At 49.4% G+C, this 23,973-nt stretch overlaps 3 protein-coding genes and 5 non-coding genes across 11 annotated transcripts in view; 7 read left to right on the plus strand and 1 right to left on the minus strand.

Moving 5' to 3' along the window:
- The first annotated feature begins 2,419 nt into the window (after positions 1–2,419).
- RPL17 (ribosomal protein L17) lies at positions 2,420–4,511 on the plus strand. The gene is made up of 7 exons (XM_004579507.3): positions 2,420–2,488; positions 2,776–2,831; positions 2,921–2,961; positions 3,183–3,317; positions 3,522–3,620; positions 3,995–4,186; positions 4,436–4,511. The coding sequence occupies exons 2-7, from the start codon at positions 2,792–2,794 to the stop codon at positions 4,481–4,483; spliced, it is 555 nt and encodes a 184-aa protein (XP_004579564.1). The 5' UTR covers positions 2,420–2,488; positions 2,776–2,791; the 3' UTR covers positions 4,484–4,511.
- On the plus strand, positions 2,647–2,711 carry LOC118758128 (small nucleolar RNA SNORD58). Its single transcript, XR_004995551.1, has one exon. It is a non-coding gene; the product is annotated as a small nucleolar RNA SNORD58 (small nucleolar RNA).
- Positions 2,995–3,061, plus strand: LOC118758130 (small nucleolar RNA SNORD58). Its single transcript, XR_004995553.1, has one exon. It is a non-coding gene; the product is annotated as a small nucleolar RNA SNORD58 (small nucleolar RNA).
- LOC118758129 (small nucleolar RNA SNORD58) lies at positions 3,375–3,441 on the plus strand. Its single transcript, XR_004995552.1, has one exon. It is a non-coding gene; the product is annotated as a small nucleolar RNA SNORD58 (small nucleolar RNA).
- Positions 4,232–4,295, plus strand: LOC118758131 (small nucleolar RNA SNORD58). The gene has a single exon (XR_004995554.2). It is a non-coding gene; the product is annotated as a small nucleolar RNA SNORD58 (small nucleolar RNA).
- An 801-nt stretch (positions 4,512–5,312) lies between the features above and the next one.
- On the plus strand, positions 5,313–7,173 carry C18H18orf32 (chromosome 18 C18orf32 homolog). The gene is made up of 3 exons (XM_004579506.3): positions 5,313–5,396; positions 6,292–6,484; positions 6,834–7,173. The coding sequence occupies exons 2-3, from the start codon at positions 6,323–6,325 to the stop codon at positions 6,897–6,899; spliced, it is 228 nt and encodes a 75-aa protein (XP_004579563.1). The 5' UTR covers positions 5,313–5,396; positions 6,292–6,322; the 3' UTR covers positions 6,900–7,173.
- A 5,062-nt stretch (positions 7,174–12,235) lies between these two features.
- Positions 12,236–23,973, plus strand: part of DYM (dymeclin) — a 323,209-nt gene continuing 311,471 nt past the window's right edge. For 3 of the 4 annotated variants that reach the window (XM_058676968.1, XM_058676967.1, XM_058676971.1), the window contains exon 1: positions 12,236–12,433. The gene's annotated coding sequence lies outside the window, so the exon portion shown is untranslated. The remainder of the gene's footprint in view (positions 12,434–23,973) is intronic. The other variant, XM_058676966.1, reaches the window with a different exon arrangement.
- On the minus strand, positions 20,183–20,290 carry LOC118758116 (U6 spliceosomal RNA). Its single transcript, XR_004995543.1, has one exon. It is a non-coding gene; the product is annotated as a U6 spliceosomal RNA (small nuclear RNA).

Raw genomic sequence — 23,973 nt, forward strand, 5'->3', positions numbered from 1 at the left:
GAGACCCCCTTTGCAAAGTCAGCTCAGGTGTGTTTCTGTCCCACGTGCTGCGGGACCAGGAATAGGGAGGTCTTCCCCTGTAAGATTAGAATTTTCACCAAGGAACTGCACAATGTGCAACAGGTTAATCCTCCAGTTGCAAGCACCAGCATTCCATATGAGCACTAGTTCGCATCCCGGCTGCTCTACTTTCCATATAGCTCCCTGATTATGATCTGGGAAAGCAGCAGAGCATGGTCCAAGGCTTTGGGACTTTACACCCACAGGTGAGGCCAGGAAGAGGCTCCACTGGCTTTGGATCAGTTCAGCTCTGACCATTGTGGCCACTTGGGGAGTGAACCAGCAAATGGAAGGTCTTTCTCTATCTCTCCTTCTCTCTGTAAATCTGCCTTTCCAATGACAATTACAAATTTAAATCTTTATAAACAATATTTTCCCTAATGCTCACAGCCAGCCCCCAATAGTTTTTTTTTTAAATCTTAGTATTAAATGGAAGTTGTATTGGCTAAAACACAGCCACCAAACAAATGATGCATTTTCAGATCCCAAGACTGCTGTGTCCTAGTGGTTAAAGTCCTCTCCTTGAATGCGCTGGGAACCCATATGGGCGCCTGTTCTAATCCTGGTGGTCCCATTTCCCATCCAGCTCCCTAACTATGGCCTGGGAAAGCAGTCGAGGATGGCCCAATGCATTGGGACCCTGCACCCACATGGGAAACCTGGAAGAGGTTCCTGGATCCTGGCTTCAGATCGGCTGTTGCAGTCACTTGGGGAGTAAATCATCGGATGGAAGATCTTCCTCTTTGTCTCTCCTCCTCTCTGTATATCTGACTTTGCAATAAAAATAAAATAAATCTTAAAAAAAAATAGTAAAACAGGGCCTGGCACAGTAGCCTAGCAGCTAAAGTCCTCGCCTTGAACATGCCAAGATCCCATATGGATGCTGGTTCTAATCCTGGCAGCTCTGCTTCCCATCCAGCTCCCTGCCTGTGGCCTGGGAAAGCAGACGAGGATGTCCCAAAGCCTTGGGACCCTGAACCCACGTGGAGACCTGGAAGAAGCTCCAGGCTGTGGACTGGCTCAGCTCTGGCCATTGCCGGGTGAATGCCGGAGTGGTCATTGGGGAGTAAATCATCGCACAGAAGATCTTCCTCTCTGTCTCTTCTCTCTGTGTATCTGACTTTCCAATAAAAATAAATAAATATTTTTTAAACAATAGTAAAATAAAAGAAGATACAGTATATCAAATACAAATAAAGATTTCTCTTAGCTTTTTGGGAAACCACTGAGAAGCCAAAAAATGAATCGTTCATGGGAACGGACATGACCCCACAGGGCTTGAGCTCTGTCCAGTTTAGCCCAGTGCTGGCAGACAGAGTCAAGGAGGGTGTCATGCTAGGGTTTCTGTGTGTGTGTGACAGAGATTTATTTTTGCTTGAAAGCAGATTTACATATAAAAGCAGAGACAGAAGGATCTTCCAGCCATTGGTTCACTTCCCAAATGGCTGTAATGGCCAGAGCTGAGCTGATACGAGCCACGAGCCTCTTTCTGTCTTCCCACGTGGGTACAAAGTCCCAAGGCTTTCAGCCATCCTCCTCTGTTTTCCCAGATCACAAGCAGGGAGATGGATAGGAAATGGAGCAGCCAGTGCTGCGAGCTGACCAAATCTATCCCAGAAATGAGTCAGAGGCAGACCCTTGGAAACTTGGGAATGTATTCACCAGCCAGTGCCAACCAGCAGACTGTCAGGTAGCCCTGTAGGTGGAACAGGGGAACAGCCCCCGTAAACCATTTCCAGGGTTTTTTAAGCAACAGAGAGCACTGGTACATGATATCAAGTAAACTTGTATCAGTGCACAATACAAATTATCTAATCAACTGTAGTGAGGTGAGACTGCACAGAGGGTTGGTGTTGGGCCCCGAGGGACAGAGAGGGTGACCAGAAAAGGTAGCAAGAAGAGGAGGAAATGCAAGCCTCCCCTACTCGCACCCCGTGATGGTGCAGGTACAGTAGTGGGGGCTACGGATATTGAACCAGATTTCCATCGGCGTAGTCCTCATACGGGTTAAGACACAGTTAATTGGGTGACCCTGTCCGCGATTACCAGCGACAGTTTTCATCTGAATTATCTATTTACAAACCACTATCAGGAGAATTCTATCATACAAATCTAATGAATATTGACGAGGAAATAAAATGTGTCACTCATATCTCACACTACATGACCCTATCCTGTAACTGTACCTGTGTTTTTAAACTCAAAACCTGTAGCTTTCAGTCTGGATTTTTAAAAAGAGAGGATTTTGAGACGGTCTCTAAGGCCGCACTTCGGTTACAGACCGTCTTACCACTTGCTCGACGCTCCCTTGCCCCGCCGCTCCGGAGGTCTCGCGCCGGGAGGCGGGCAGTCTCGCGAGAATTGGCGGTGTCTTGAAGTCTCCCAGAAGGCCTCGCTCTTTCTCTTCCTGGAAGCGGCCCCGGTGAGGGTGAGTGCGTTGTGGCTCCCGGAGCTCGGAATCCGCCGCGCATCGGCGCCATCCCGGGCTCGGGGCGGCCGGCGCCGGCACGTCCGTGGGGAGCGGCCGCAGGGCTGCGCGTGCCCGGCGGAGGCGGCGGTCCCCGGTGTGGGGGGCGGGGGAGAAGGCTGCGAGGATGCCGTTCTTAGGACACCTTTGGATGAACCGTGAAAACAGCTCCTGTCTGAGCAGCCGGGCGCGCTGGCCCCGCGCGGCCTGGGCTGCCGGAGCCCGACCTCACGGCCCTCCCCTTGCAGGTGACCTCGTGCCGAGATGGTTCGCTACTCGCTGGACCCCGAGAACCCCACCAAGTGTAAGTGCGCGCGGGGAGGGGAGCGTGGAGAGAGGCCGGCCTGGCCCGGCGTGCCCATCTCTGGGTTTTCCCTGGTTTTGTTTTTGCAGCATGCAAGTCCAGGGGCTCGAACCTGCGCGTCCACTTTAAGGTACGGGGTCCCGTGCACCTGTTAGTGGGGCGGCCGCGATGATGCGCTTTCTTAGGACACCTTTGGATTGACCGTGAAAAAGAAACCTTGACTGAGCGGCCGCCCCTCGCGTGGGGTTGAAGCTTGGGGCACGAGTGGAGGTTGAGGACGGCCGACAAGGCGTAGTGTTGGCATCCTCGCCAGGCCCCGAAGTTTCTGACGTGTTCTGTCTTGCCACCTAGAACACCCGGGAGACCGCGCAGGCCATCAAGGGCATGCACATCCGCAAGGCCACCAAGTACTTGAAGGACGTCACGCTCAAGAAGCAGTGTGTGCCCTTCCGGCGGTACAATGGCGGCGTGGGCCGCTGCGCGCAGGTGAGCCCCCCACGCTGGCACCCGAGGGCACACACCGCGGGGCTGCCGCGCGCCGGGTTGCTATGATGACCAATCTTAGGACACCTTTGGATTGCCCGTGAAATCAAACGTGATGCTGAGCGACTCGCGTCAAGCGCATGTTGTCTAGTTTGCAGTTGTTTCAGGCTGGAAAATGACAGGTCATCTTCCTTGGTTTCCTTCCAGGCCAAGCAGTGGGGCTGGACCCAGGGGCGCTGGCCCAAAAAGAGTGCCGAGTTTCTGTTGCACATGCTGAAGAACGCAGAAAGCAATGCTGAACTGAAGGTAACCGGCTGCTGGTGGCCCCCTGTAGATGTGTAGTCTGTGTGTTCCGGGTACCTTGCTCTAACAGTCTTGGCCTCTCTACTGGGCCTGTTAACCAGTGGCTTCTTGCGGGGAGGAGGAGATTGACCTAATGTGGAGGGGAGCAGTAAGCGAGGAGTTGGCAGTGGTGGTTGACAAAATGCAAGGGCTCATCCTTTACTGAGCCGCGCCTGGTCTGGGCCCGATCTGCAGTTCCGCTTGTGGCGGAGAAGGTTTCCAGTGCTTGGTCTTTACCTGTAGCTCCTCGCTGCTGAGCCAGTTGGGGAAGGACTGATGAGGGTGCAGTCTGGAAGGTGCTACCGCATGGTGGTGACAGGTGCTGTCTGTCTGCTCAGGGTCTGGACGTGGACTCCCTGGTCATTGAGCACATCCAGGTGAACAAGGCCCCCAAGATGCGCCGCCGCACCTACAGAGCACATGGCCGCATCAACCCATACATGAGCTCTCCGTGCCACATCGAGATGATCCTCACTGAGAAGGAGCAGATCGTCCCCAAGCCCGAGGAGGAGGTGGCGCAGAAGAAAAAGGTGAGGCAAAGGCTAGGGTGGGCGGGCAAATGGGCAGACGTGGGGTTGCGGTGATGGACATCTTAGGACACCTTTGGAATAGCCGTGAAAGCAAACTCTGCTGAGCAACCCTGGGGTGGGCGCCATGGTCAACAGGTTGGGCTGCACTGTCCCCTCACCATAGTGGAGTGGTCAGTGAGTACATGGGGCCCATGGGGCTGTGCTGTCCCCAATTCCAGGCAGCTGATGTTTCTGTTTTTTCTTTTCCAGATATCCCAGAAGAAACTGAAGAAACAAAAACTTATGGCCCGGGAGTAATTGCAACATAAAATAAATGCGATGAAAATATTTTTTACTGTCTTTTTTTTATTAACGTTTTGTGTCCTCACAAATGCATCAGATGTATCTACAATGCAGCAGCTTTAGGCAGGCCTGGTTACATCTGTCATGTGATAGTTCCTGGCCCTGAAGAGGAACCTGGTGCTGTCAGGCCCTGCCAGTGTGTCCTTGTGTCCCTGGCTTTCACAGCATGCTGCTTTTCTCTGTTGGTTAGGGTTGCAGAAAAGACACTACTATATAATGGACCTACTCGGGTTTCCTTTCTGCCATTGCAGCTGCTTTTGCTGTGAACCTTTGTTAAGGCTAGCCCGGAGGGGCGGTTCCAGGTTGGAGGGAAGGGGTGTGATGCTGAAGGGGTGGCTGAGGAGGTTGGGGTTCTGAGGCTGGTGGCAAGGTGAACATCACCCCGAGCTGGGCCCTTGGCCTTGGGATAGGCGCGTTTGTGGGTGTAGTGGGGCATCTGCCTGCGGGGCCTGCGCCATGCGCCCCGGCTGTGCTAATGCGAAGGGTAGCAACGGGGCCGCCATGGTGGTCCATCTGTCAATGGCATGGGACGCTGAAAGGTCCACGCAAGCTACATTTCAGATATTAAGGGCTTGGGTTTAACAACCTAAACAATTGAGCCGCACCGCTGAGGCCTCCCCACCGCCGGTGGTGCGGACTGCCCAGCAGGGTGAAGGTTTCTGCCATCCAGGGTCGCAAGGACCCGGGGTTCGGCCTGCATCCCGGGAACCCGCAGCGCCGGAAGTCCCGGCGTCCCCGTGACGTCCCTCCCGCCCTCGGTGACGTAGCGCGCCTTTGCCGGCCCTTCCGGGATTCCCATTGGCTCAGCCGCAGCTCGCCCCTCCCTCCGGAAGTGCGGAGCCTTGCGGCTCTGGCTCCGGCGTCGCAGGTGAGCGGGGCCGGGTGGGGCCGGACAGGGGAGTTGTGACTGTGTCGGCGTTCCGCGGCTGTTCTTGGAGAGCGACGGACCCCGAGCCGCACGCCTGCCTGCGGGGCGTACCCTGGGCCCTCACGGTACGCTGGTCCCGCAGCCGGCCATGGGCAGGTGCCTGCCCCGGGTCTCCGTGCTCGCCGGTGACTTCCCCGACCGGCCTGGGGGGGGAGGGGTTGCCCGAAACCGAGCTCGCCCTGCCGCTGACCGAGCCTGGCTTTGTCCCTGCGGCGGTTTGCTCTCTTTGCTGAGTGTTACGGCTCGCATTCAGAATGTTTCTCCCTGGCCTCTTCTGGAATCTCTTATCACAGTTTTTGTTATACATGAAGTCCGATATCCTAACAAACACTGGTGATGGGCTTAGTGTGAAGAGAGCCGGCAGGTGGTGGGTGAGAAGTGACAGCCCGTAGCGCGTGCACGTCCCTAATACACAATAAAGGTAAACGTGAATCTTTGTGATGGCGGGCTTGCTGGTCAGCCCCTCAACACCCACAACACCGCCGATGATTTTGAGGAGGTTTGGTTGGTTCTGAAGGGTTAGCAGAAAGAGGGGGGTTAACATTTGTGTTTTTTTGCAAAAGGATTCAATGGACTGGTAATATCTGCAGCTTGCTTCGCACCTGCTAAGGAGGGTATACAGATGCGTGCCCTTGTTATCAAGCCGATGTGGGAAACGCATGGAAGCTGTTACTTACCTGTCTGCCACCTTGTAGGTGGCAGTGTATTTATTTCCATGTGCTCTTGCTTTTGGTAAATTATGTACGTGTGTGTAGAAGCGATAGTTTCACATTCCTTAGAGGTAAATTCCTTGGACTGTTATCCACGATGAACTGACTTTTTCTTTCTGCTTCAGTCAACAGATTGAGGAGCTCAAGCCTGGGACAATGGTGTGCATTCCTTGTATTGTCATTCCCATTCTGCTCTGGGTCTACAAGAAATTCCTGGAGCCGTACCTGTACCCGCTGGTTTCCCCTTTCGTGGGGCGGATATGGCCCAAAAAAGCACTGCAAGAGCCCAGTGGTGCTAAAGCCACAGTGGACTGTAAGGTGAGAGCCCTCTGACTTTTGCCATCAACGTCGGGGGAGCGGCACAGGTCTTTCCTTAGGCAACCAGAAGTGCCAGTCATTTCTTTGATTTTAAGTAGTTAATGATTTGGTCTAACACAAATAACCTTGGGATGAATGGGGATTGGTTCCTTGTCTTGTGGTCAAAACAAACTGGAAATGCAAGACGGACACCACTAGTGTGTTTAGTTTTACTATGGAAGCTCATCGGGTTGAGCTTCAGGTGTGTTTGTGTGTTGGCCTGTGCCGCTTGAGCCATCCCGTAGGGCACTGGGAGCGCCACTGTTCTGCATTGTGCATGTCGGAATCCTAAGCTGTGTTTTCCTTTCAGGGAGCAGACACAAGTGGATTAGCAAGCAAAGGACCGACAGAAATCTCCGATAAAAAGAAAGACTGAAGTGACTTTCCCCCTCCCACGGGGTCGCGCTGTCTCCGAAACTGACCTGATAATATGAAACCCCTTCCTCAGCCCCGTCTCTCTGACCTTTTCTCTGAGACCAGAACTCAGGAGAGCTAGTTTAGAGATTTCCCTGGCCCCCTGGTGTTCATAGTTATGTTGTTAGTTATATGGAATGACCTTGATCCTGAGTTCGCTTCCTCAGTAACGTAGATTTCATTTCTATTCCTGCACTTTTAGTGATGTCAATAAATAGAAGGTTTGTGTCAGCAGACACTCAGGTGTTCCTAAAATCCGTCCGTGAAGGTAGTCTGCTAGCATTGTTTCATTCGTTCATGTGAATCTGACTACTATGGATTCCAGTCTCTTTGGGCTCTTATAATTTGAGTAAAGGATTTTTTTTACTGTGAAGAAGTGCAGATGATAGTGTGCTGTGAAATGAAGAAGGACTCTCCAGCGCAGAGAAGCTGCGTGCAGGGGAGAGGAGGAACTGCTGCTTAACGCTGTGGGGAAGGTAGAGCAGACAGAGCATACGAGAAACTATGAGAAATGAAATTTCTTTTGCATAAGTATTTAATATGTATTGTAAACTTCTAACCTTTGTATTCCTTCTGTTCCTACAAATAATTTTATTTAACTTACAACTCTCAGTGTGCTTAAATATTCAAAGGGAAATTTTCACCTCATTAGATTGTGAAGTATTTGGATGCTAGTGGGTTGTGAAAGGCAGCGCTAGAGAGGGAGAGATTGTTCACCTGCTAGTTCATTCCCCACAGGCCATTGTGGCTGCGGCTGGGCCAGGCTGAAACCAGGAGTCTCGCTTTCCCAGGGGCTGGATTTGAAGTGGAACAGCCAAGACTGCACCTGTATGGGATGCCAGCATTGAAGATGGTGTATTAACTCACTATACCACTGCTGTTAGGTAGTCTTACATAGCAAAACACTCCAGAACGTGGTGGTTTCCAATAGTCACTTGGCTGGGCAGTTATTTTCTCATTTGGGCTCTCTCACAGGGAGTGACCTGGCCTCTAAGGTCCATCGTTTTGGGATTCTTCAGTGGTGAGGATCTGTAACTATTCAAAGAAATACAAAATCCTAGCTGAGGCTCTGTGAAGCCACGTTTCTGGTCATTAACCCACTATAAATCAGTGGATCTACCCCAACCCTTCTGAACTTAACAGTTATATTCAGTTGACTAGTTCTTTAAGATACTAACATACTATAAAAAATTACAGTACAAAGTCATATTAAATAAAACAGTGGAGGCTGGCCTTGTGGTGTTTTGGCATCCTGTCAAACTGCCATGCCAATTCAAGTCACAGCTGCTTTCCTTCCACTCCAGCTACCTGTTAATGCACCTGGGAAAGGCATGGAAGATGGTTCAAGTAAGTGCTTGGGTACCTGTCACTCACATGGGAGACCCAGATGCCTGGCACACCAGATGCCTGGCTTCAGCCTGGCCTCTCTGGCAGCTGGCAGCCTTCTGGGAGTGAGCCAGCAGTTGGAAGATAGTCCTCCTTTGTCATTCTACCTTTCACATAAGTCTTTTTAAAAGGAAGTTCGGGGCTAGCATGGTGGCATAGCAAGTAAATCTGTCATTGGCAATGGTGAAATCCCATACATGTGCTAGTTCAAAACCTGCCTGCTTCACTTCTTTCCCAGCTCCTGGGAAAGCTGAAAAAGATGACCCGAGTGCTTGGACCCTTGTACTGCAGGAGACCAGGAAGAAGCCACTGACTTCATTCTGGCCCAGCCCCAGCTGCTGTGTCCATTTGAGAAGTGAACCAATGGATGGAAGATTCTCTCCCTCTCTTTCTGAGTCTGACTTTGAAATAAATAAATCTTTAAAAGGAAAAAAAAAAGGCATGGAACAATGACTCAGTTGACTAAATCCTCACCTTACAAGCACTGGGATCTCATTGGGATGCCAGTTGGTGTCCTGGCTGCTCCACTGCCCATCCAGCTCCCTGCTTATGGCCTGGGAAAGCAGTGGAGGATGGGCCAAGTCCTTGGGACCGTGCACCCACATGGGAGACATGGAAGAAGCTCCTGGACCCTGGCTTCAGATCAGATCAGCTCCATTGCGGCTGTTTGGGAAGTGAACTAGTTGATGGAAAATTTTTGTCTCTTCTCTCCATAGAAACTGATCTGCCTTTCCAATAAAAATAAATCTTTAGAAAAACTTGTTGGATTTTCTTGTTTCTAGCCCTACAGATACAACCACTGTTACTTATTGAGTAGTCTTCTAGTAACTTAGAAAGTGATTCGCTCTCCCAAATGTCTGCAGTGGCCAGCAGTGGATTGGGCTGAAGCCCGAGGCCGAGAATACAATTCAGGTCTCCCATGTGGATGGCAGGACCGCGGTTGGTCCATGTCCACTGCCTTCCAGGGTCCGCAATGGCAGAAAGCTGTAGTCTGGAGCTGGATGTGGGACCCAGGTGTTGCCATCTACTCCTATCAATGTGCACATTTAAAATCAGATTTGAGGCCAGTGCCATGAGTCAATGGCTAAGTTCTTACCCTGCAAGTGCCGCATCACATATGGACACCAGTGAGTGTCCTTGCTGCTCCACTTCCCTTCCAGGTCCCTGCTTGTGGCATGGGAAAGCAGTGGAGGATGATCCAAAGTCTTGGAACTGTGCATCCATGGTGGAGACCTGGAAGAAGCTCCTGGCTTTGGATCAGCTCAGCTCTGGCTGTTGCAGCCATTTGGGGAGTGAACCAGTGAATGGGATATCTTTATGTCTTCCCATTCTCTGTAAATCTCATCTGCCTTTCTAGTAAAAATAATTTTTTAAAAAATCAGTATTACAAGGCCTAAAATGTCCTTAACTTTATTCTTTTCCAAACTATTCATTTTGAGCTGTTTTGGTATTTATCTCCATAGTTTGAGCTAAGCAGAATTGCAGTTTTTTAGGACTGCCTTCACCTGTCACTTGCTGTTGTAGCTGAACTAGAACTGTAATACACTCTGCCTCTCCCCCACAGGCTTCCAGTGCTTGGTAGTTCTGCCCGAGTCCTTACTCAGTGGATCATTGTAAGTTGTCAGGCATTTCTCAGATGACCTTTCAAACCCACGCCACCTTCATCCTGCTCTTGCACTACCCCCAGCCCCAGGAAGCTGTGTGCACCATTTCAACAAGCTTCCCAGGCTCTCTGGCTTTTGCGAGCTGGTGCAGTGGGGATGAACAGCAGCAGGAAGTGGCCCCTGCCAGGACTTCTCAGCATCAGTCTGACTCCGTGTGACTCGGCTTCCCCTAACCTCTGCCTATCCATGTCCTGGCTTCTGCAAACATTTGGGGAGTCAGCTGGCCAAGGCTGCTGCTGGAACTGCAGGCACCCTGGTGTCCTCTTCCGAACGCACTGGTCGTCAGAATTCACTTGTGGGACTGCAGTCCCACCTTCCCTTTGGCAATGGGGGTGCACTCAGTGGGAAACAGATCTGGAGGTTGAACTCCAGCAGTCCAGTGAAGTATACAGGTGGCCTAACTGCTAGGCTGAGCACCTGCCCCGATACTTCTCTTTTTTTAAAGATGTGTGTTCTGAAAAACTTTGAGGGGGATGCCTGGGCCAGGTGCATGGCACAGCAGGTAAGGCACTGTTTGGGACATGTGCATCCCATGTCAGAGGGCCTGGGTTTGATCCTGGCTCTTCTGTTTCTGGCTTCATGCTAACCGTGCACCTTGGGAGGCTGCAGGAGATGATTTGAGTCTCTGCCACTCACAGAGACTTGGATTGAGTTCACTGTTCCTGGCCTTGGCCTGGCCCAGCCCTGTCTGCGGTGGCCGCTCAAGGACTGAGCCCAAGGGTGGGAGATGGCTTTCTCTCTGTTTCTCTCCCTCACTCTTGTTTTCAAATACCCGAGAATAAGTTAAAAGGTGTGCTAGTTGGGGTTATTTGCCACCTGTAGGGGGCAGCAAAAGCTGTAACAGGTTGGCCCTCTGTAGGACACCCCAGAATGCAGTTCCTCTCTTGCCTTCAGTTGTCTTGCCCTGTGCAACAGCCTTAGGATGTTTTTCTTTTCTTTTCTTTTTTTTTGAAAAGATTTATTTATTTTTATTGGAAAGTCTGATATACAGAGAGGAAGATCTTCCATCCGTTGATCCACTCCCCAAGTGACAATGGCTGGTGCCCATATGGGATCCCAGCACGTTCAAGGCAAGGACTTTAGCCACTATGCCACCACGCCAGGCCCAAAAATCACATACTTCTCTAAGACATGAGCAAGGCTTGCACGCGCCAGGATCCCATATATGCGCTTCTGGTTCGTGTCCCAGCAGCCCTGCTTCCCATCCAGCTCCCTGCTTGTGGCCTGGGAAAGCAGTGGAGGACGGCCCAAAGCCAGGAACCAGGAACTTCTTCCAGGTCTCCTTTACGGGTGCAGGGTCCCAAAGCTTTGGGCTGTCCTTGACTAACTTTTGGTAACTTCAGAAAATTTCTGCATTATTTTCACTTTTTATGGGTACAATGGAGATAATACTTTACTCATATAGTAGTGAGAATTAGGTCAAATTGTACATACATTTTCCTATATTCCATACATATATATCTTCACTGTTGTACCCAGCAGCACCCCCTCATTAACGTTCCTTTAGACAGCGTTGCAGTAATACTAATCTCCTTCCAGCTAGTACCTTGTGTTTTCCTGTTATAATTCTGTAAGCTTAGTGAATTTGTTGGCAGTTGATGCTCAAAAGGAATATCTAGTCTGCTTAGGACTTAGGAGTATATTGGCATGGAGTAACTTCTCTTTCGTAGGGCTGTTTAGAGAAATAAACAAGATAACAGTGCAAAGCACATACAAGGCACCCAGCAATGCGTATCACGTCCGTATTTCGGACTAGGAAACTGGCAGGGCTAGGTAAGGTAATTGCCCAAGGAGCTGTCTGGCAACTCTGTCAAGTTTCACATCTTGGCATTACACCCATTTGGACAATGATCTTGCAGGTGCCTGTCTAAGAACTTATTTTCGTATTTCCCAACTATTCAGAGTGCTCCAAGGAGTTCCTTGACCATGAGAGGGTTATTCACTTAAGATGCACAAGAGGCGCTAACAATTAAAACTTCAGAACAGGGGATACAGGCAGAGGCTCTACCTCTGGAGAGCTGAGGTCTCCCAGGTTGTTTGAATTTGCCAAGAGGCTTTATGGTTGCCATGGAAACGCGAGCCTGGTGCAGCAGGAGAGAGCAACGCCCGAGGGGACTACATTTCCCATAAGGCCGCGCGCCGCGCGCCACGTGACCGCCCGGCTGGCGCGCGCCCGGCCGTTCGGTCCCTAGGCGCCTTCTCCGTCGCTTCCCTCTTCAGTCCCCGCCTCCGTAGCGACGCGGCCAGGGCCGGAGCCCAGCGGGAGCAGCCGAGCGGCAGCCGGAGCCGGAGCCGGAGCCGGAGCCGGATCCGCAGCCTCAGAGACGTGGAAACATGCAGGCCTGATCCGGCGGGCGCACCCCGCGCTGTGGCGGCGATCGCGCTTCTCCTGACGCCCTGCGCGTCCGGGCGGCTGCCGGCGGGAGCTCCCTGCAGGCTGACACAGGTGGGCTGAGGGGCGGCCCTGGCGGGAGCGGGAGGACGGAAGGTGAGGGCAGCCGCCCGCTGGCTGCTCTCCACCGGGCCCGGGGGCCGGGTTAGTCCGGGTGCGAGTTGGCGTGGGGAGGTGAGGACTCCCTCCGGTGAAGGCCGGGCGATGCTTCCGGAGACGGGCGACGTGCGTCTGGCAATTGGGCGTGCGAGGGGCAGCGTGAGCAGCGACAGCGTTTGTTTGGCTTTCGGTTTTATTAAGATGTAATTTACGTGCCGTAAAAGACTTGCCCCCCTGCCCCTTGCAAAGTGTAGTTAAAGTGCGTCTCCGTGGCTTAGCGGGTATCCGCATGGTGGTGTGAACGTGTGTGTAACTCCCCCGAGGAAGACCCAACCTTTTAGCGGACACTCCCCACTCCCGCTCCCCTGGCTACTGCCTCCGTGGACCCGCCCGAGCAACTGTGGTTTCACTGAAGGGGGACGACGGTGGGTGTTGGTGAACTGGGGCAGTCGTAGGGTCTGGCGATGAAGGGATAAAGCTGTTGCAAATCACTATAACAGGGGTGCCCTGGAGAGAGTGGTTAGAGGAGCAGGTGGCCAGGGATCTAAGAGGGGGAGGGGCAGGCGGGAAAGAGGAGTATGTCGAAAGCAGGTGTGTTGTGTTGGGGGAGCCAAGGGCGTGTAGAGGAGTGCCGTCTTGCCCCCAGCAGTCTAGGGTCTAGGGCTCAGGCCGAGAATGGGGAGGTGGGGGGCAAGGGAGAGACTCCATATGAACAGGAGCCTGGTTACTGTGAGAATGAAATTGATGAATACGTGGATTTGTACCATGCTGCTGCTGCTGTACAGTTTTTACTACAGGTTGTTATCTGGGCGAATTGGAGGGGGACTGGAATGCATGAGTGTTGCGCTTTGCAGATCCAGAATCTGGTCTTGTGCTGCGACCAGCAGAGCCAGTAACGTGGACAGGGAGAGGGTCTGGGGATGAAGCACCGACAGGAGATCAGCGGTGGTAGAAGTCTCTGCGAAGTCTCTCTGTTGCTCCTTCACCTCTCCTTATATACCCTCTCCCCCCACCCCAGTCCTAAGTTAGCCAGGATATTGGATACAGATGAGTCCAATTAGTCTAGGTGTTTTTAGCCACAAGCCCAGTTCCTGTTTCTGCCCATCCCAACGAGCGCTAATCAACTCCTTAACCCACAACAGTCTTGCAGAGGTTTGACGTGTTTGACTTGGGTGCTCCTGAAGTCAGTAGATACACCAAAGGAGTTAAACTGAGAGAAGAATGTGGGTGAAACTTAGTTGCAAGTAGAATAAGTGGCGGGTCACTGAGGTTGGGTAGTGTTAACAGGAAAGCTAACTTTGTTTTTTTTTTTAAAGATTTATTTTTATTACAAAGTCAGATATATACAGAGAGGAGGAGAGACAGAGAGGAAGATCTTCCGTCTGATGATTCACTCCCCAAGTGAGCCGCAACGGGCCCATGCGCGCTGGTCCGAAGCCAGGAACCAGGAACCAGGAACCTCTTCCAGGTCTCCCACGCGGGTGCAGGATACCAAATCCTTGGGTGGTCCTGGACTGCTTCCCAGGTCACAAGCAGGGAGCTGGATGGGAAGTGGAGCTGCTGGGATTAGAACCGGTGCCCATATGGGATCCCGGTGCGTTCAAGGCGAGTACTTTAGCTGCTAGGCCACGCCGCCGGGCCCAGGAAAGCTAACATTGTTAAGAAGTCTGTGTGTGTGTGTGTGTTTTGCCATGTAGTAAGAAATATCTATAATAAGCAGTGGGCTTTTCTTGATTTTTTACCTTTCACTTATAGAATAAAGTTCACATAATGAAGCAAAATGATAATAATAATAATTATAGATTGTACTGGCGTGTACACCCACTGCTCAACCCTGGTCGGTGTGCATTTTTGTCCTTTATCTTCATTCCCACCCTCACGCCAGTGTTCTGAAAGCAGATCTTTGCCATATTGCTCCATCTGTAAATATTTCATTATATATATGCAGGATATCAAGTCACTTTTTTAAAAAAAGACTTATTTTTATTGCAAAGGCAGATTTACACAGAGAATCAGACAAAAGATCTTCATCCACTGGTTCACTCCCCAAGTGGCTGCAATGACTGGAGCTGAACTGATCCAAAACCAGGAGCCAGGAGCTTCTTCCAGGTCTCCATGCGAGTGTAGGGTCCCATGACTGCTTTCCCAGGCTACAAGCAGGGAGCTGGATGGGAAGTGAAGCAGCTGGGAAAAAAACCTGTGCCGTATGGGATCCTGGTGCATTTAAGGCAAGGATTTAGCTGCTGAGCCATCATGAAGGCCCAGCTTTTTTTTTTTTTTTTTTTTTTAAGATTTATTTATTTATTTGAAAGGCAGAATTACAGAGAGGGAGAAGCACAGAGACAGATGTTCTGTCTGCTGGTTCGCTTTCTAGTAGCTGCAGAGGCCAGGACTGGGCATGATAGACATCTGGAGCTTCATCTGGGTCTCCCATGTGGGTGGCAGGGACCTGAGCTCTTAGACCATCCTCTGCTGCTTTCCTGAGTCACTAGCAGGGAGTTGGCTCAGAAGTGGGGCAGCCGGGACATAAACTGGCGTCCATTTGGGATGCAGGTATAATGTGCTCTGCTACAGTGCTGGTCATAAGTCACCTGGAAGAAGCTCCTGGCTCCTGACTTTGGTTCAGCTCAGCTCTGGTCATTGCAGCCACTTGGGGAGTAAACTAGCAGATGGAAGATCTTTCTCTCTGTCTCTCCTTGTCTGTAAATCTGCCTTTCCAAGAAAAAGAAATAGATCTTAAAAAACAGAAAAGGAGACAAATGGAGAATTCCAATCATCAAACTGTCTCCAGAAAGACTTTTAAAAAACATGGTTTTATTTTCTGCAAGGGGAATAAGCAGTTCGAACACTTTGATGTTGGACTTGGAAAAATATAGCATAGTTCTCTCGACTTTTTTGTTAAATAGATTCTGCTATCCTGATCCATATTTTGGATTTATATGGCTCAGTCATCTTTTTTTGTTGTTTAAAGATTTATTTATTTATTTGAAAGAAGAGCGAAAGGGAGAGCAGAGAATGAGAGAGCGAGATCTCCCGTTTGCCTGTTCACTTCCTAGATGTATGCAAAGGCCAGCACTGGGCCAGGCTGAAGCCAGGAGCTTCTTCCAGGTGTCCCATGTAGGTGCAGGGGCCCAAGCACTTGGGCCGTCTTTCTCTGCTTTTACTCGGGCCGTTAGGAGGAAGCTAAGAAGTGGGGTGGCCAGGGGATGCTGGCAGTGCAGGGGTCATCTCTGCCTGCTGCTGATTCAATCTTCTATAAAATTTTTCAAATTGTCATTTCAGCTAGCCTTACAGAATATTTTTTTATAAGAATTATTTATTTTTATTGTGAAGTCAGATATACCCAGAGGAGGAGAGACAGAGGAAGATCTTCCGTCCGATAATTCACTCCCAAAGTGACCGCAATGGCTGGTGCTGCGCCGATCCGAAGCCAGGACCCAGGAACAGCCTCCAGGTCTCCCATGTGGGTGCAGGACCCCAAGGCATTGGGCTGTCCTCGACTGCTTTCCCAGGCCACGAGCAGGGAGCTGGATGGGAAGTGGAGCTGCCAGGATTAAAACTGATGCCCATATGGGATCCCGTGGCGTTCAAGGCAAGGACTTCAACCACTAGGCCACCACGCCGGGCCCATTGTAGAATATTTTTAATGAACAGATAGTGACTATACATGTCTACGGGGTACAGTTTGATGTTTCAATATATGGATATGATGTGTAAAAGACCAGGGTAATTGGAATATCTGTCACTACAAACATCTATCATTTCTTTGTATGGGGAATGTTCAGAATCCTCAGTACTAGCTCTTTGGAAGTATTCAATTCATTGTCATCAACTGTAGTTATCCCACTGTGTTTGCAGAACATTAGAAGTTATACCTTCTATCCAGCTGTCCCCCTCTACCTGTTTTGGCTGGCTGCTTAGTGAATGGGGCTTTGTCCAGGCAAGAGCAATCAAGAAGTAAAATATACCTCAGCATGCACTAACAGCTCTTAAAGTCCTCTATGTGTTTGGGCAATTGACCTGGGCTTTTCTCCTCTGAAGAATTTTGCCTATTAATAGAAGTTGCTTGCTGTGTGTCCTGTGACTGCCCTGACAAGTGACCAACATTTAATGGCTCAAGTCACCACCGGTTCTTGCTCTCTAGTCCAAGAGGTTAGATGTCTGGATTGGTCTTTGCTGGGCCAGCCTCATGGGTCAGATAGACTGTGCTGTGTTTTGGAGATTTCCAGGAGAGACTCCTCTAGGCTTATCAAGGTGGTCATGTTCCTTGGCTTGTAACCCTGCTTCCATTGTCAGAGCCATTTGGGTTGCATTTTCATCTTGGTTCTGATGGCTTGCTCTGCTTCTGGATACCACCATGGCGAGTCGGGGCTGCCGGCTAACTCAGGATGGTCTTCCCGTCTCAGAGCTGCCTTTTAATCATCACTGCAAGTCCATTTTGTAGGCATCACAAGCACAGGTTCTTGGATTGAGATGTGAGCATCCTTGGGGGCTGTTATGCCTGCCCTGGTACATTGTGGTTTATTTTGCCAAGGCTTAAAAAAGTGGCTGATTTTCTTGGCTGCTATGAAACCTGTGAGAATGCCCTCTTAGGGCTGCAAATGGTGGGAATGGTTAGAGGTAGGGAGGACTATTCCATTTTTCTTCTTTTGTGACTGTGACCAAATACTTGGGGAATATGCAGATTTCATTTCCATTAATCAGCTATCCCACTCCTGGTAATATATACAAAGGAAGTGAAATATGCAAATGTGAGAGTGATCTGCAACCCTATTTTTTTTAAGAATTATTTATTTTTATTGGAAAGGCAGATCAGATTAGGGAGAAAGAACTTCCATCTGTTGATTCACTCCCCAAATGGCAGCAACAGCTGGAGCTGAGCTGATCCAAATCCAGGAGCCAGGAGCTTCTATTGGGGCTCCCACATAGATACAGGGTCCCAAGGCCTTGGGCCATCCTCAGTTGCTTTCCCAGACTATAGGCTAGGAGTGATCAAATGAGATCTTTAAAAGTGATCCAGTATCAAAGCAGTGTAGCACCATGTAAGGCTTTCTGGGTTTTGTTTAATTTTCATGTTTTTTTTTGCTCTGTTTATGTTTTTTTAATTAATCAATTAAGATATTTTTATTGGAAAGTCAGATATACCGAGAGGAGGAGGAGAGAGAGGAAGATCTTCTGTCTGATGATTTACTCCCAAAGTGATAACAACGGCCGATGCTGCGCTGATCCGAATCCAGGAGCCAGGAACAACCTCCAGGTCTCCCATGTGGGTGCAGGACCCCAAGGCATTGGGCTGTCCTCGACTGCTTTCCCAGGCCACAAGCAGGGAGCTGGATGGGAAATGGAGCTGCCGGGATTAGAACTAGTGCTCATATGGGGTGCTGGCACGTTCAAGGCAAGGACTGTAACTGCTAGGCCACCGTGCTGGCCCCCATTTTCATGTTTTTTTTTTTTTTTTAAGATTTATTTTATTTTTATTGGAAAGTCAGATATACAGAGAGGAGGAGAGACAGGAAGATTATTTAAAGAAGTTTAGTTGTTTATTGGAAAAGCAGAGTGAGTGCGGGAGAAAAAGAAAGAGCTCTTCTGTCTGCTAGGTCACTCCTCAGATGCCTGCAACTGCCAGGTCTGGGCAGGCTGAAGCTGGAAGCCTGGAATTCCATCTGAATCTTCCACATGGGTGGCAGGGGCCCAAGTGCTTAGGCCGTCCTCTGCTGCATTCCCAGGCACATCAGCAGAAAGCCGGATCAGAAGTGGAGTGTCAGGACTTGAACTGGTGCTCAGATTGGAGGGCCAGTATTGCAGGTGACGTAACCCATCGTGCCACAACACTGACCCCCCCGATTTTTATGTCTTATAAATGCTTTATCTATGTCGTCAGAGTGTGTGTGTATGTGTTAACTGATCCCTAGTGGCACAGGCTATTGTGGAGTAGTGATGGCTCCCATGCCTGGGGTACAAGGGTGGGGACTGTGTCCCAATGGGAGATAAATACACCATTAGTTCATCAGCAGGAGAAGCCTCTTCATGAAAGTGAGAGAAAGCTTGCAGACAGCATGAGCTGCTGTGTGATTCGGGCTTGCAGCCCCCTTCACGTTCCTAGTGACTCAGTGGGGAGTGACTAAGCACGGTGGCCTGCTAAGAGAGTGATAAGGTGGTCCTGCTGTTGGTCTTTGTCACACGCTGCCTTTCTCAGGACAGAGAGAAGCCCCAGGTTGGCTGGTTTGGTAGCCTGCTCCCTGGGGAGTTCTGCTGTCCTACTAGCTGTGGACTGCTGCCCTTCCCGAGGTGAGAAGCTTCTGGCTGTCTGGTGGTGGGTGTTTGCATGTACTGTTACAGGAAGTGTGATGGTAATTCCTCAGTGACTGCTCCTGGGCTGGGCATGGATTGCCACTGTGAAGATGCCAGCTGTGAAACTTCACTTGTTTGTTATAGTTGTCTGGATTCCTGATCCAGCTTCATTCTTCATGCTCCCTGGGGGCAGCAGGCAATGGCTCAGTGACGTGGGTCTCTGTCCTCCACCTGGTAGACTCAGATTGAATTGTGAAGCAACGTGATGCAGTATTAAAGAGTATGATGTCTGGGTTTGAAAACTGGTGACCACATTCTAGCTGTATGAACTTTTAAAAAAATATTTATTTATGTATTTTATTAGAAAGCTGGATTTGCAGTTTGAAGAAGAGATAGAAAAATCTTCCACCTGCTGGCTCACTCCCCAAATAGCCTCAGTGGCTGGAGTTGAGCCAATCCAGAGCCAGGAGCCAGGAGCTTCTGCATCTCCTACACGGGTGCAGGGTCCCAACGCCTTGGGCCATCCTCCACTGCTTTTCTAGATCATAAAGCAGGGACCTGGCTGGAAAGTGGAGCAGCTGGGACAAGAACTGGTGCGCTTTGGGATCCTGGCACTTGTGAGGGAACAATTAGCCAATTCAGTCATTGCACCCGACCTCCTAGCTGTATAATCTTGGGCATCTTGTTTAACCTTTACTACAGATTTTTTTTTTTAAAGATTTATTTTATTACAAAGTCAGATATACAGAGAGGAGAGACAGAGAGGAAGGTCCTCCATCCGATGATTCACTCCCCAAGTGAGCCGCAACGGCTGGTGCTGCGCCGATCCGAAGCTGGGAACCAGGAACCTCTTCCAGATCTTCCACGCGGGTGCAGGGTCCCAAGGCCTTGGGCTGTCCTCGACTGCCCTCCCAGGCCACAAGCAGGGAGCTGGATGGGAAGTGGAGCTGCCGGGATTAGAACCGGCGCCCGTATGGGATCCCGGGGCGTTCAAGGCGAGGACTTTAGCTGCTAGGCCACGCTGCCGGGGCCCAACTACAGATTTTTTTTTTAAAAAGATTTATTTATTTTATTAGAAAGGCAGATGTACAGAGAGGAGGAGAGACAGAGAGGAAGATCTTCTGTGCAATGATTCACTCCCCAAGTGGCTGCAACGGCTGGTGCTGCGCTGATCCGAATCCAGGAGTCAGGAACTTCTTTCCGGGTCTCCCACACAGATCCAGGGTTCCAAGGCTTTGGACTGTCCTCAACTGCTTTTCCAGGCCGCAAGTAGGGAGCTGAATGGGAAATGGAGCAGCTGGGACATGAAGCGGCACCCATATGGGATCCTGGTATGTGCAAGGCAAGGACGTTAGCCGCTAGGGTACTGCGCTGGGACTACCCTTTAATTCTTAAAAATCAAGCCATTTTCCCAGTACCACTGTCCCACACAAGTCAGGAATATATTATCCTTGCACAGGGGCCATGCTAATCTTCTCTGTATCGTTCCAATTTTAGTATATGTGCTGCTGAAGCGAGCACACAAGTCAGGAATATGTTATACAACTGATCCATGTTAGGTGTGTCTGAAGATTGTCTTCTATTACGAGATTTGTTTTTTCTTCCTTTCTGTTTCTAAATCGGGGTTTACTCATGAGTCAACGTGGCATTTGGTTGTTTATTCCTTTTTGTCTCTTTTCCTGTTGAGTGACTCCCTCACGCATACACTTTATTTTCTGTGATAGGGACTTTGGGAGGAGTCTGGGGTCATGCTGCTTTGCTTCTTCCTAAGGCCAACTTCTCTTTTTTCTAGCTCTAATGTATTAGTTTCCAGAGCTTAAAGAACTGAATGGTTACTATTTTAACTTTGTGAAGGTGTGTCTAATTGCACAGAATGCTGTCTGTCCTGGTGCACCTGCCACGGAGCTTGAGAAGAATGTCTACTCTGCAGGTGAATGAAGCTATTCCTAGGTGTCCGTTCCATCCTGCTGATGGATGCTGCTCTTGCACTTCAGCTGTGTCTTGACTGACTGACTGCTGTGATCTGAACATGTCTGAAACACGCAGGTTGAAGTCTCTGACTAGCACATTCATCTATTTCTCCAGCAGTTCTATTTTGACACTCTGTTAGTGCATACTTTTTGAGATTCCTGTGGATTTTTGGAGGGTTTTTCCCTTTACTATTATGTAATGCTTGTGCTTATCCCTAATCATTTTTGTTTCTCTAAAGTCTACTCTGACAGCCTTTGACCACTACCACTTCTTTTTTTTTTTTTTTTAAAGATTTATTTATTTTCATTGGAAAGGCAGATGCACAGAGAGGAGGAGAGACAGAGAGGAAAATCTTCTGCTAATGGTTCACACCCCAAGTGGCCGCAATGGCTGGAGCTGAGCCAGTCCGAAGCCAGGAGCCTCCTCCAGGTCTCCCACACGGGTGCAGGGTCCCAAAGTCTTGGGCCGTCCTTGACTGCTTTTCCAGGCCACAGGCAGGGAGCTGGATGGGAAGCGGGGCTTCCGGGATTAGAACCGGTGCCCATATGGGATCCCGGTGTGTGCAAGGCAAGGACTTTTAACCGCTAAGGTATTGCGCCGGGCCCCTTTGGTTACTTCTTGTTTGGAAGCTTGTACCATGGTGGAAAGTTGAAATTTAGCTGTTTGAGATAACAGAGATAATAACATGACATTAAATTACATCAGGTTGTCGTTTCCTTTGTTCCTTCTCCCAACGAAGCCTTGTGTCAAGGGCTGTCTCATGACTTAGATATTCTTAAGCTTGTTACTTACCCACTCAGGTAAAGAATAATTCACATTTCAATTATGTTGGTGATCATGTTATCTAGTTTATGTTAAAAAATTTAAATCTGAATAGGTAATGATGAGGGAAAGTAAAAATACTTAATTTTTTAAAAGATTTATTTATTTTTATTGGAATGGCAGACATACAGATAGGAGGAGAGACAGAGAGGAAGATCCTCCACCCGATGTTTCACTCCCCAAGCAGCTGGAGCTGCCCCAATCTGAAGCCAGAAGCCTCGAGCCTCTTCCGAGTCTCCCACATGGATGTATCGTCCCAAGGCTTTGGGCCGCTCTGGACTGCCCCCCGGCCACAAGCAGCAAGCTGGATGGGAAGTGGGGCTGCTGGGAATAGAACCAGTGCCCATATGGGATCACAGTGCACCCAAGATGAAGACTTCAGGCACCAAGCCACCACACCGGGCCCCCAAATACTTAATTTTTATGAAATCTATGGGCATGATTTCATTTATTTTTATGTAATATTTAAAATTTTTCTAAATTTTTATTATTTTTTAAAATAGAAAGGAAGAGAGACACAGACAAGAATCTTCCACCTGCTCAGTCACTTCCCAGATGCCCACACTAGGTGAGGCTGGGCTAGCATCTAGGTCCCTGGGTGGCAGCTGCTGCCTCCCCTGCAGGTTAACTAGAAGCTTGACTGGGAGGGGGAGACGGGGCTCCCCAGGCATCCAGTACGAAAGGGGGCATCTCAAGCTGTGCTTTATCTGCTGCCCCAAATGCCCACCACTGCACATGGTTTTGAAATGTGAAACAGTAGGATGAACTTAAAAAAACTCCATCCTATCTTCCTTCTTGGTGTTCTTTTCTTCAGTAGTGACGCCCAGCTTTCAAGTCCTTTAGTTCTTACTCTTCAAAAGTTAGCTCTTTATAAATAATACACCTTTACTGTTACTTTTTGATTTAGTAATTCTAGATATTTTCAGTAGACTTCCTGTGTATTATGGAAGGTGGAAATTTAGCACTGTTAGATTACAACTACCACTTCTGTTTCTAGAATATTTCCTGTATAGTAACCTTACAATTTTGTTTGGTTAAATCTCTGTTTAACATTTACATTGTGGTGATTATAGAGAAATTGATCACTGTTGAATTGAATTATACTGTGATTAGGTGACCTTTTTTGAAGGATTTTTACCTCTTTTCCAAAGTTCACAGGCTAAAAAATCAGTGCAGCTGGTGCCGTGGTGCTGCATTAGGGTAAACCTCTGCTTGCAGTGTTTGCTCTCATTTGGGCATTGGTTCAAGTCCTGGCTGCTCTACTTCCAATCCAGCTCCCTGCTAATGGTTCTGAGAAACCAGTGGAGAATGGCCCAAGTGCTTGGGCCCCTGCTGTCACATGGGAGACCCAAATGAAGCTCCTGACTTCTGGCTTTTGGCTTCCACCTGGCCGAGCCCTGGCCTTTGCAGCCATCTGGAGAGTGAGCCAGTGAATGGAAGATTAATCTCTGTCTCTCTCTCTGCTTTTCAAATAATAAATATTAAAGAAAGATTGACTTTATTTTCTGTATGACTGATCTGAGGTCTTGGAACACTCTAGGAGTAAGGTCCAACACAGCAGGAGACCTTTCTCTGGTTTTTCTTCCCCAGAGGACACTGATGTAGCTGCCTGTATCCCAGACCTTGTCCTGTGACTTCTCTTCAGGGCTGCTCTGTGTGGAATACCCGACCCTGAACCCTGTGTTGTGCTTTTCCTTGGCTTATTCCCTGTGGAGAGTACTTCTTCCAGTAGCTTCTTGAAACTGAGTGCCTGGACAGGTTTTTGAATCTTGGCAAGACAGAGGGAGCTTTATTTTACCTTCATATTTAAGTGGTGGCTTGGCTGGCTATAGAATCTTAAGTTCCATTATTTCCTCTTAATATTTTAAAGGTACTGCTTCCTTGTCATCCATATTGCTTCTAAGAGGGTGAGAAGCCATTCTTTTCTTTTTAAAAATTAATATATGAAACAGGAACAGAGAGTAACTGAACAGAAATGCTCATACTGTACACCTTGGCAATGCTAAGTGCTTGTCATTTGCATTTCATGGCCCTTTGCTTTGTTATCTTTCTCTTTTCTCTCGCGGCCTTTTTTCTCCTCCCATTTTCTTCCTAAGGAAGAGGTTAAGTCCCCACTTGGGATGCTTGCACCCCATGTTGAAGTCCCTGGCTTCAAGTCCTGGCTCCATTTCCAATCCAGATCCCTGCTAATGCACATCCTGGGATGCAGCTGATGATGGCTTGAGCAACTGGGTCCTGCCACCATGTGGGAGATCTGGACTGAGTTTCACACCCCTGGCTTTGGCCTGTCCTAGACCTGGGCTTGGTGGGACTTTGGTGAAATGAGCTGGCCAGCTGGAGCTCTCTGTCCGCCCCTGTGCCTCTTAAATAACGAAAACAAAGCAGAGCCATGTTATGTGTGTTTTATAGGA

This window comes from Ochotona princeps, chromosome 18 (genome assembly GCF_030435755.1).
Source record: "Ochotona princeps isolate mOchPri1 chromosome 18, mOchPri1.hap1, whole genome shotgun sequence".
In the NCBI taxonomy this organism is placed as follows: domain Eukaryota; kingdom Metazoa; phylum Chordata; class Mammalia; order Lagomorpha; family Ochotonidae; genus Ochotona; species Ochotona princeps.

Bases quoted from the DNA above. Each gene is read 5' to 3' on its own strand.
- RPL17 (XM_004579507.3), top strand. From the start codon at position 2,792: ATGGTTCGCTACTCGCTGGACCCCGAGAACCCCACCAAGT. The intron at 3,318-3,521 runs GTGAGCCCCCCA...GTTTCCTTCCAG, and splicing joins GCGTGGGCCGCTGCGCGCAG to GCCAAGCAGTGGGGCTGGAC. The intron at 4,187-4,435 runs GTGAGGCAAAGG...TTTCTTTTCCAG, and splicing joins AGGTGGCGCAGAAGAAAAAG to ATATCCCAGAAGAAACTGAA.
- C18H18orf32 (XM_004579506.3), top strand. From the start codon at position 6,323: ATGGTGTGCATTCCTTGTATTGTCATTCCCATTCTGCTCTGGGTCTAC. The intron at 6,485-6,833 runs GTGAGAGCCCTC...TTTTCCTTTCAG, and splicing joins AAGCCACAGTGGACTGTAAG to GGAGCAGACACAAGTGGATT.